The 12,747-nt window shown below is 42.1% G+C and overlaps 1 protein-coding gene across 2 annotated transcripts in view; it reads right to left on the minus strand.

Annotated features, from left to right (window-relative positions):
- Positions 1-12,747, minus strand: part of DDAH1 (dimethylarginine dimethylaminohydrolase 1) — a 155,582-nt gene that overhangs the window by 38,803 nt on the left and 104,032 nt on the right. For both annotated transcript variants that reach the window (XM_075557853.1, XM_075557863.1), the window contains exon 2: positions 5,913-6,012. In XM_075557853.1, the coding sequence (XP_075413968.1) occupies positions 5,913-6,012 (100 nt within the window). The remainder of the gene's footprint in view (positions 1-5,912; positions 6,013-12,747) is intronic.

The following is a 12,747-nucleotide window of genomic DNA, read 5'->3' on the forward strand; positions in this document are numbered from 1 at the left end:
ATCTGGAGGAGAAAACAAACAGGACCATGGTGCAGAAGGGGCACAGGAGGGGGGGATAGGAAATGGGTGTGAAATCCAGGGACAAGGGAACAACAAATGATCTAAAATTGATGGCAAGGAGGGCATAGGATGCTTGGTAGGGCTTGATTAAAGGATATGTAATTATGAAACCCAAATGAAGGCCGAACATGATAGTGGGACAAAAGGAAAGTAAAAGGAAACAGAGGAAAGAACTAGGAGGCAAAGGGCCTTTATAAAGGTCTAAATACAGGCATGTACATATGTAAATATATATGTGATGATAGGGAAATAGATCTATGTACTTATATTTATATGTTAAGTATTAAAATAGCAGATGGACATTGGGCCTCTACTCAGGTACTCCCTCAACACAAGAATACTTTGTTCTAATAACCTGGCATTCCATGATGCTCACCTTTCTGAGACAATCACCGAAGGCAGAATGGGTGCATAAGCAAATGCGGTGAAGAAAGCTAATGGTGTCCAGCTTTCAAAAGATACAGCATCTTAAAGGTTTGAAGATAAACATATGGCTATCTAGCTGAGAAGCAACAAAGCCCATATGGAAGAAGCACACCAGCCTGCGTGATAATGTGTTGGTGGGATCAGGTATCAGACATCAAAGATACAGAACAAAAAATCTTATCATCGTGAGTGAGGGAGAGTGAGGAGTGGAAACCCAAAGCCCATCTATAGACAACTGGACATCCTTTACAGAAGAGTCACAAAGAAGAGATGAGCCAGTCAGGGTACAGTATAGCACTGATGAAACATACAACTTACCTCTAGTTCTTTAATGCTTCCTCTCCACCCACTATTATGACCCTGATTCTATCTTACAAATCCAGCTAGACTAGAGGATATTGACAGGTACAGATAAGAGCCAGAAACACAGGGATTCCAAGACAGATAATCCCCTTAGGACCAACCATGAGAGTAGTGATACCAGGAGGGTAAGGGTAAGGTGGGTGTGGGAAATGAGGACCCTATCACAATGATCTACATATAACCCCCTCCCTGGGGGATGGACAACAGAAAAGTGAGTGAAGGGAGACATCAGTCAGTGTAAGACATGAAAAAATAATACTATTTTAAGGGCTCAAGTAGAAAGAAATTGTTTTGAAAATGATGGCAATATATGTATAAATGTGCTTGACACAATGGATGGATGGATGGGTTGTGATAAGAGCTATATGAGCCCCAATAAAATGATTTGAAAAAATCTTCACCAAAAAGTACCTATCCTACAGAGTTGGTTTATAAGTAAGTTCTACCAAATTTCAAGAAATAGATAATACAAAATGCACTGATTGCAGAGAACAGAAAAATAGGAAACACTCCATTTTAACACAATTCTTTTACTGAAGTCAAAGGTAAAAGAAAGAAAGATTATAGATCGCAGAAATAAAAGTCTTAAACAAGATATTGGCATAATAAATCCAACACTGTATTAAAAAAGGAACATATTATGATCCAATTTAGTTTTGTCCCTGGTTGTAAATGAGTCCATTATCAGAAACAACTAATTTAATTAACCATATCACCCGATTCAAGAAGAAAAGCCATGTAGCCGTCCTACTGAGGCATAAAGGAGTCGATCATATCACCGGCAGCTCTATGTGTAGTTTACCTTGGAGAAACTCTTGTATATGTCCCCAGAAAGGTAAATGACAGTATTGAGGATAAAGGACAGAACCAGGAAAATAAGCAGATATCCATCAGCAGGAAGAGGAATACATAGATTATGGGGTATTCTTAACACTAAAGGGCATACAGCCGTGACATGCACGAATAACAGCTACGACCAATTCATCAACACAGAGTAAAAGCAGAAAGTCAAACAAAAGTTCACGTTCCAATATTAAAACGCTAAACGACAGACAAAAACAGAAAGATACACAACTTAAAAAACAACAAACAAATAAACAAAACAAAAACTCACTGCCATCCAATTGATTCCAACTCATAGTGACCCCTAGGGACGCGCATGCAGAGGTCAGGTCAGAGAAAGCCAGCCAGTATTATCACAAACTTCAGGCTGTGCTTAGCTCACGTTGGGGTTGGGGATTTGGGGCTGGGGACCACAAAGGAGCGCATAAGATCCTGAGAATGGTCTATTCTTTAGCCAGGTGGTGGGTACACAGGTGTTCATTTTATTATTTAGCTTTAAATCATACATAAACATTTTATAGCTATTTTTATGTACTCCATATTTCACAATAAAATAAATATAAGTAGAGGTCAGTTGATGTTGCATATTTAAGAGGAAAGGACTGAAACAATTTTTGCCAGTAGCTGCTTGGCTGACTGACTGATATATTTCTCAGCAGGAACTGGAGCAGAGATGCAGCTACCCTGCTGTCCATTTCCTAACACATTCCTGATGAGGTCCTTAGTTACAGAAGGAAAAGCACACAGCATAATTGAAATGCTACATGCACCTATTTCTTACCCAGGTCTATTCTTGCCCCAAACCCAATATACACATTGAGAAGTAGGAAATTGGAAACAAGACTAAATATTAAATGTTTCCTTGGGAGCTCAAAAATAGGTGATTGATAGATGAGATGCCAGATAATGATCTCACTGTCCCAATGCCACCTCAGTTTTTAATTGAAAAGATATTAATTTCCATATTAAATATAAACCCACAACTAAGGAGTTGATTCTGAGGGAGGGAGAGTGGGGTGGAAAGGGGGAACTGATTACAAGGATCTACATATAACTACCTCCCTGGGGAACGGACAACTGAAAAGTGGGTGAAGGGAGATGTCGGGCAGTGTAAAATATGACAAAATAATAATTTATTAATTATCAAAGGTTCATAAATGAGGGGAGAACGGAGAGGGAGAGTGGAAAATTAGGAGCTGATGCCAGGGGCTTACGTGGAGAGCAAATGTTTTGAGAATGATGAGGGCAACAAATGCACAAATGTGCCTGACACAATTGATGTATGGATTGTGATAAGAGTTGTTTGTACCCCTAATAAAGTGATTAAAGAAAAAGATTACAAGTCCCCAGTGAGGGAATCCAGGTTTCCTGGGACCTCTTGTCCTACTGTGAGGAGCACGCCAGGAATGACCCTCTGTTGGTCAGTATGCCAACTTCAGAAAGCCCTTTCAAAGATAAGAAGATGCACATCGTCGTAGAGCGGAAAAGTGGCGTGGTTACTTGCTTCTTTCAGCCCGAGAGGGTTACGTACGAGGGGCTGCTGGAAGAGACTCACCTTCGGCTTCTTTGGTGTAACCACTGCGAATAATGAAAATACTCCAACCTTGGCATCAGAGACTCTGAAGTCTTTTATTCCCCAAGCTGCCCTTTCTCTGAAAGACCCTCTACTGATTCCACAGGGAATAACTGTCTTGTTTTCCACTTGGTAACTGGGGTGTCATTGTGGGTTAGTGCTTATGGAAAGCTGGTCTCTTAAAAAACACAGATGCTCAAAGATATGCATCATTCCATCTGTTGAGTCTTAAATGGCCTAAGCATCTGGCTTGATTAAAATGCTAAGAATTACATAGATACTAAAAAAGAAAAGTAAGAAAGAAAAATATTTTACTGAAGAAATTTCTGGTATCAATTGTGCTTTAATATTCAGAAGATTTTGGGGACTGTTCAGAGCAGCTGTTAACTACATGGCTGTGAGCATGACTTGTTTTAAACCACCCTGCAAATCGTGTGAGTCCCTGATTACAATAAGATGTCACTTTGAGGCCTCAGGTGTGTGATGCACGTCATGGTGGTTTCAGTCACGCATGCTAAAGCTGGACAATGAATGGAGAACACCAAATTCGAATCGATGTGTCTGAATTACATGCTGACTAGGAATATAGCATGCCCGATGGGCTGCCAGAAGGATGGATAAATCTGTCTTCAAAGACACAGCCAGGATGCTGTGACCAGGGTGGGTCTTGGTCTCCAGTGCTTTGGACGCATTTAGCAGAAGGGATCAGTCCCAGGAGAAGGACATCACACTTGGTGAGCCCTCACTGAAATGGACACGCACAGTGGTTGTAATTAGGGGCTGAAACATAGTAATTGCAAAGATAGGGCAAGACAAGGCAGTATTTCGTTCTGTTATACACAGGGACACTACAAGTCAGAAAACAACCGTGTAATAAATAATGTGTTGTTGTTGTTGTTTTCTAGTGTAAAGGATTTTATTATAGGGTGATCTACACACGTGGCTTTAAACAGAAAGTTACTTTCTTTTTTTAAAAAACAATTTATTAGGGGCTCATACAACTCTTATCACAATCCATACATATACATACATCAATTGTATAAAGCACATCCATACATTCCCTGCCCCAATCATTCTCAAAGCATTTGCTCTCTACTTAAGTCCTTTGCATCAGGTCCTCTTTTTTTTTTTTTTCCAGAAAGTTACTTTCTAAGAGAAATAGGCCACTGTTCTGTTGTTGTCAAAGAGAATGAAAGTGTCACTCATGGCAGACACAATGAGGATTCTACGTGGAACTTACGGGGCAGGTTCGAATCATACCTACGTTTGGACAGGTACACCAGAGCAATAAAGGCCTCCTCAATTCCTTCTCCTGTGTTCGGCTGTTATTTCTCAAATGGGCATACAAACCAACCCAGGGGCTACAGGAATGGCAACACAGTCTGAACAGTACACAGCTCCTAAGGGTACTATTGATACAACCTGTAATAAGAATGATGCCCACTGAGATTGGCCCGTACCGTGACTCTACCCCTAAGTAGCAGGCACAGAGCAAGAATTTACGCAAATGTCACTATAAAAATTTGCCTTATCTTCCTCGAAACCTATTTATACAAAAAAATCTGACTTATATAGAACATTATTGTTGTATTAAATCAAAGATGGCTGTATTTTGGCTTGATACAGGTGATTCAATGTAAAGTTCCCATCAGTTAGAACATTACACTTTTAAGGAGCTTCATGTGTTCCGTCGGCTGCTTGGGACTATATTCCAGCTCCCTGCACACCAGCCTCTCTTGTTAGGGCTGCTTTGGCCCTCTAACATTTAAAGGAAAATAAATTCTCACTAGAAACTGAAAATGAGTATGGGTAGATATCATCCTTGGTAAAGCCAAAGGGGAGGGAGGAAGGGGAAGGCACTGGAGCAGATGGATGGACAGTGGCTGCAACAAAGCACTCAAACACGACCACCGTGAGGGCAGCACAGGACCGGGCAGAGTTTTGCTGCACACAGGGCCACTATGAGTCGGACCCAACTCGATGCCACCTGTCAACAATGACAACGCTGATAGGCTTGCTTATCGGTACAACCAGAGTAAATACAGTCCAGATTTTAGCACAAAATTTACACAACAGTAATAATGTGGTCATGAAGAACAGGAAAGGTTAAATCCTCAAATTAAAATGATTGTTTCTTAAGTAGCTATATTATGCCCAATATAAAACTGATTCTAGTTAAATCAATGATCATATTAACTGTTTATGCTTTATGGAGTTTTGCTATTATTTATCTGGCATTAGTCAAAGAAATTTTGCATGGAAAATAATATTTATCCTTCTTGTCATCTGGGAAGAAAATTACCTAAAAATGACATTAATCTCAATTAAAGAATCTTTTAAGTACAAAACAGATACACCGTCAAACCTACATTACAGAAGCACATGATGCCAGTAAGCTACAAAACGGTTTGTATAGGGGTAGATAATATTTTTGTGAAAATATGCAAATATATGCATACAAAAATAGCAAAATAATACACCCAAATAGTTAAGCGATTATCTCTGAGTGTGTTTTTCTGAGTTTCCTAAGCTTCTTGCATTTAGCATCTATGACATTTCTAATAAAAAACCAAAGAAAGCTTTAATGAGACAAATGAGTACAAGTCAAGTATTATGCTTTTAGATAGAAAATAAAATACAATGGTACCTGTGAATAGGACATCTCCACCATCTAAGGTTGCATTTTCATCTTTCATCTCTACTACGTTCAGCTGAAGTTTTTCTAATGCTTCTCTCATCATGTCAACCTGTTGAAGGTAAAACAATTCAGATTAGTACCCTACCATTTCCAAAGAGAAAACCAGCCATCTAAAGCTTCTGAACCCCGAACCAAGCTTCTACTTCTGTGTAACTGAATAGCCACTCACCCACATCCTTGTGGATACATGAGGAGTGGCTGGTGTTTTTTCACTGTTGACCTTGTGGCTCGTAGTCCCTCTCGTAGCCCATGATGCCACTGAGGCCCCTTAGAGAAAGCAGGCAGTTCTGATGGAACACAGCACACTGAACATGTGCAGTGCACTGTCAGTGAGGAGTGGTCGTTAAGCACTGGAGAGTTGGTTTCCACACATAGCAACTCTGGATGCCACAGAACAAAGCCTGCCCAATCCTGCACCATTTCCCCAATCGTTGCTATGGCTGAGCCCATCATTGCAGCCACTTTGTCAATCTGTCTCGATGAGGGTCTTCCCCGCCCCTCTTTTTTTTTTTTTACTGACTTGCTTCTTCACTAAGCATGATGTCCTTCTCCAGGGATTTGTCCCTCCCGATAACATGCCCAAAGTGTGTAAGATGAAGTCTCGCCATCGTTGCTTCTAGGGAGAATTCTTGTTGTACTTCTAAAATAGATTTGTTTATTTTTTTGCAGTCTGATACATTCAATATTTCTGCTAATATCATAATTAAAATAAGTCAATTATTCTCTGATTTTCCTTATTTATTATCTAGCTTTCACATGCAGGTGAGGTGACTGAAATACTGCTGAAACTTGCCCTTGAACACAGAGTAGACAAAGAAAAAGAAAGAAATGGCAAAGTTTCAGAGAGACACGGAGATTTCAAAGGGTGGCTTACAATAACAAAGTGTTATAATGAAATGTCTAATGATCTGGAGTTTGAAAACCAAAAAGGAAGAACAATGGTAGGCATTCCTCAAGTTGAAAAAATGAAGGGAAAAAAATCCCCCAAACTTCAAGTGGAAATAATGAAGGACTCTATGGCACAATAATGACTAGTGCAGGAAGGGTCAAAAGAAGGTGGGAGGAATACGTAGAGTCACCATACCCAAGAGAATTAGTCAGTGTTCAACCATTTCAGGAGGGAGCAGATAATCAAGAATGGATGATGTAGATGGAACCAGCCCAAGCTTCTGAAGGCATTGGTGACAAACCAATTGAGGTGCTTCACCAAATCGACGAAATACTGGAAGCACTGCCTCGTTTATGCCAAGAAAGCCTAAAGACAGCCATGGAGTTAACCAACTGGAAGAGATCCCCAGGTGTGCCTATCCCAAAGAACAAACACAATGAAATGAGGGAATTGCCACCCAGTGTCATTAATATCACACGTAGGTAAAATTATGCTGAAGCTACTTTTAAAAATGGTTGCTGCAGTCGATTGACTGGGAACTGCCACACATTCAAGCCGAATGCCTAGGAGGACATGGAACAAGGGATAGATATCACTGCTGCCCACTGCAAGGGGAGTGGAGGAGTTAATAGATGTAGTAGAGTAACTTCTAAAGTAATAAAAAATATCGAAATACTTTTACAGCAAGCCTAACAGTCATGCAGTCAAAAGGCACTAGCGGATACAAAATAAAATAAATACATCATGTCATCCTTGTCTGGAACTCATGTAAAAATTCCATGAACCAGAGTGACTCAGAACAACAAAACAATGATTGCCTCAGCCAAAATCAGTGGTTCTCAACCTTCCTCATGCCACGACCCTTTAATACAGTTCCTCATGTTGTGGTGACCCCAGCCAGAAAATTATTTTCATTGCTACTTCATTACTATCATTTTGCTACTGTTGTAAATCGGGTGACCAAAGGGGTCGTGACCCACAGGTTGAGAACTGCTGGCCAAAATGGTCTTAATGTTGTAATGAATACAACCAGGGACCTCTTTTAACAGTTGAACAGGCATTCCTACATACCAGGAAGTGGAAGCGTTGCTACAGCATCAAAAAACAAAGAAGCAAAACAGCACCCTCCATGACTCGTTGGGCTAGGATGAACTCCGAATCGGAAGCACACACCACTGCTTCCTTCTCGCCTCTGTGGCCGAGGCGAGCACACCGGGTTTGCAGAGGGATCACGAGAACTCTGTTGGCTCTAGGAACGCTGCTGCTTCCTCATAACGGACCATTTCCTAGGAACTCAGCAATGGCATAACATGATGTCTGAAAAGCTCACATGTAACATCTTTACCAAAGGAAATGTACTCAACATTTAAGAGTTTGAGGAGGACACAAGTAGGGAGGCAACTCTTTAAAAGGCCTGTCTTTCAACATTAACGTTTTAGAGGATAAAATGTTTGTGGTTTCTTAAAAGTTAAAACAGCTGTGCTGACATTTAAGGGAGAAAAAAAACACACACCCAAAGCTGGCTTTTGTGCAAGGGTAGCACTTCTTTGCTCTTCTTTTTCCCTAACATCCAATCCCATCCATATAAACAAGATAATCAGGATAATTCCACCCCACAAACATTTATGACGCTGCGTTACTTTCGGAGTTGAGTGCACGGACAAGTTAAAGCATTTTTAAACATCCAGTAAACAGTGTTGGAGAATTGCAGAACCATATGGCATCACACTGACAACGCGAACCTGAGGGAGATTTCTGGAGAATAAACATGAGAGGCCAACCCTGACAGGTGGCCCACTGAGAACCACGTGTGCTTGGCACAGGGGCACCGGTGGAGCTGACAAATGCAGCTGCAAACAGGCCCGGCGTTGCCCTGACACAGGGCCCGTAGCAAGCTAGCTCTTTAGGCAGTTAGAACACTACATATAACGATAGAAGGGGGAATTTTGTCAGGAAGAGATCCAAACCACGAGCCTTCAAGAAACTGCCCATTCTGTGGTTACCTTGCTATGGTTAATGTTGACTTAATTCACCTTCAAGAGGGGGAAACATTGGCCAAACAACACATCCACCTTTCATTCAGACACGAACGCCACAGAGTGGAAGTTAACATTACTCAGGGTGGAGAGAAACAGTCAGGACAAACGGTCTCAATTCCAAAAGCTGACTTGAATGGGTCACTTTAGCCAAGGAAGACAGAAAGAAAAAGGGTAAATTGCAGAAACATCTTAAATAATTTATACCGTAACTGCACACTCTTTCCTGTTCTAAGGATTCACCAGATCTTTCTTCCTTCCGGTCTCTTGCTAGAAGGACTTTCATTTAATTTGATTTTCATTACACCTTTTTGCTTTCTGCCCCGTCTTTTCTCTTTCCATTTGCTATGAGTTCTCAGGTGGTGAAAATGGTAAGGCTTAGCTGAAAAACTGAATAGACGGAGGTGCAAATCTATTCAGATGTGCCTTGGAAGAAAGATCTGACAATCTACTTCCACAAAATCAAGTCATTAAAAATCTTATGGAGCATAGTTTTGTTCCATGGGGTTGCTCTGGACTGGAATCAACTCAACAGCCATGGGGTAAATCTGAGAGTTCCTATTCTAGACAACTTTACTACTTCTTCTTGTCCAACCTATTCACTGTTCACACACACACGCACACACACACACACACACACACACACGGTCCTTTCTCTTTTCTGAAATAGGGTGTAAAATTATATTTATCAGGCCTATTTACACATTAATAGCTACTACTCTGGGAAATCAAAGGTCTGTGTGTGTGTGTGCGTGTGTGCGTGTGTGAATCCTAGCTTGGCTGAGTGACCTTAGGATTTTCACCTTTCTCAGCCTCAGAGTCCTCATCTTCAAGTGGATTTCTGTTCATAAAAGCACCAACTTTCTAGGTTCCTCCTAGTCACTGAACATTACGGGTAGAGAGCACAAGGCCTGGCACACGCTATGTTGAATAAATGTTACATGTGACTTTTATTATTTTGATCAATACCAGCTTGTGTGCACCAGGAACAAATACCTGTGCCGTGAAATTGGCCTGTAAGAGAAAAACTGCTCTATTTTTTCCTTACATTTGGGCCTTTTTCTTCTTCAGTGTTTCACCATTCTATGGCAGATTCCATCTGCTTTCCAGTGAATTAAAATCACAGTCTCTTCTGCACAGCCTATGCAAAGTTAGATCACACACACTGAAGACACATTTACATTTAAATCATGTAAATTTGATTTCCTTCTAGTTTCTGGAAGCTGTCAGGATATGCTGTAGATTTCTTATATGATCTCTGCTTTGAAACAGCCCTCTGGAGGCATGACAGAAGGAAGGAGGTGGGCCTTCCTGGTAAGATGTCCCACAGCCTGAACCAAGATGATCTAGAATGATTGCAGTTAAGAGCTGCATCCCCTCCAAAGGACTCCGTCTAAAGATTTCCTCTTCTCTAGGGCCTGGCCTCCTTTCCTTCTTGTTATTGCTCTATTTTCTCCTTAACTTCTTTTGTAGTTTTCACTTCTGGTACCTCATCTGTCCTCTCATGTTTACATCCTCAGGATGACCCTGCCTTCTGTCCCCACCCCTCGTGGCTAGTGGAAAGAACTAGGGACTTGACTGCTGTCTCTGTCACTTACCAGCCATGCGGTTTGGGACCGGTTGGCTTCACTCAGCCTAAATCTCCTAATCTGCAAATGGGATTATTCTTGCCTTAACAGGAATATGTGAGTAACAAATGGGCTAATACCTGGCAGGAAGGTAGCAGATTGTGCTCAAAACCAGTATTTGGTGGTATTATTGTTTTGCCTAAATTAATTCAGTCCTAAATCTGGAGTCTGACTACCTTCCAGAAAGAAATAAACAAGACCATTTTTTAAGTACTAAAATATACATTTCCCGCATCTAACTCTCCTTTCCTTTCTGTAAAATCTCCCCTAAACCTAGCCTCCTTGAAAAAGTGCAGAACAACTAAAAAAAAGTTTCCCTAATATAAAGCAAATATGAAACCCTATGGGTGTCCATGGGGAAGCTATGTTCCTAATAGCCTGCTATGGTGCTGTGTTCATATGTTTTAAGAGCCAATGTTCTTGTAATTTTGACCCTGTCCAAAGTCATATTTTGCAGCACCTTCTCGGCAAGGGCCCTTAGCAGGTTTCATGTGTTCACACTTGTTGCTGTTGCTGTCAGGTACCGCTGAGTCAGTTCTGACTCACAGTGATTCCAGGGACAGCAGAGGGAAACACAGCCAGGCCCAGCGCCCTCCCCACAATCATTGCTGTGTCTGCGCCCATTGTTGCAGCCACTGTGCCAGTCCATCTGGTAAGTATGCACAACAAAGATGTTCACACAATGTGCCACAGAGACTTGATGAGCAGATCTGGGTCCCGGCTCCAGGAAGAATCTGCCTCAACCTCTGTTTGCCTTGAAGCCCATTCCTTTAGCTGCTTCTGTTCAGTGGGCTGACTGCTGGATGCTACGACTACACAGGCGCTGCCTGAGTTGGCTTGTCTACGACTGACTTGTCTCCGTCACCCGTGGTTCTGCCAGGTCCTGGGAGCTTTGCCACCATGACTACCATTTCAGCACCTCCTGAAATCCTCCGAGTCCCTTGGATAAGTCATCACATTATCAGAGTTTACACCGCAGCCTTCCTCACTGTGTTTGGATCTAAGAGTTAACTAGTAGCGACATTGTTTTTGATACTGCTGCGATGACTTAGCTTTCTCTACTGGTTGCTGGTTTTGCTGTGCCTTTTACCGGGAAGCGTGACATGTAGGTACTGTGGAGGGAAACACTCAAAGGAGCTGATGTCATGTCTCCAGCACGTCGAGGCACAGCTGGCTTGGAATCTGCTGAGGCACCACCGTCACACTTGTCCCGGTCATATTAAATAGACCACTTGCCTTTCTCGTGTCATTTTAATCTTCTTCACTCTTCAGCATATCTTTCGCCACGTAGCTGCTTGGACTAGTTTATTCCACTGAGTTTATGGTCATGCTTAGTGTCTTCACTTTGATCATTTCAGCTCAATAGTTAAGAAATTCAACATTTTTTTAAACCAGATGACAAAGACTAAACAACCTCATCCCCTGCCCCTGGGGAGCTAACACTCTACTTGGGTAGCTATTCCTTGTGAATCAGTAGTGCACATTAAATGGAATATTTTCTGTGCTGCTCACAGCAGCTCTGAAAGGTAGGATGGATAGGCATTAGTATGCTCATTTGCAGACGAGTAAACTGAAGCTAAGCAGCTCTGCTGTCACTGTGGGATAAGAGTGGGGCTGCTAACCTCAAGGTCTGTGGTTCAAACACACCAGCTGCTTCGTGGGAACAGATGGGGCTGTCGGCCCCTGTACAGATTTAGAGTTTTGGAAACGATCTAGGGCCACTGTGGGCAGGAACTGACTCAAACACACAGTGGGTAAGGTTCTTTTATTTTTAATTGTTTTGGCTAATTCAGAGTCAGGTGGTTTGCCCCCAAGCGGCTCCATGAGAGAACAAGGTGGCCTTCTGCTTCCACGAACTCTATCGGGCAGTTGTATCCGACCCACTGGGTTTCTATGAGTCAGAATTGACTCAATGACAACAGTTCTGTTTTTTAAACTGAAGCTAAGAGAAGCTGGAGTGGAGTTGGGGCAGTGCAAAAGAGGAAGATTCTCCATGGGATGGGTGGGCACGGTTGCTCAAACAATAGGTTCGGTTATAGGAACAACTGTGACGCTGGTGCAGGACCAGGCAGTGCTTCGTTCTGTGGCGCATCGGGTCACCGTGGATCGAAACAGACTGGATGGCATCTAACAACTAACACTGAAGGGACGTTGACTGACCTGCTGAGTGCAGCCCCGTCTATAATACAGGCCCCTGACCCGATCCGCATGCTGACCTCACTGTGTGGTTA

The sequence above is a fragment of the Tenrec ecaudatus genome, chromosome 1 (genome assembly GCF_050624435.1).
Source record: "Tenrec ecaudatus isolate mTenEca1 chromosome 1, mTenEca1.hap1, whole genome shotgun sequence".
Taxonomy (NCBI): domain Eukaryota; kingdom Metazoa; phylum Chordata; class Mammalia; order Afrosoricida; family Tenrecidae; genus Tenrec; species Tenrec ecaudatus.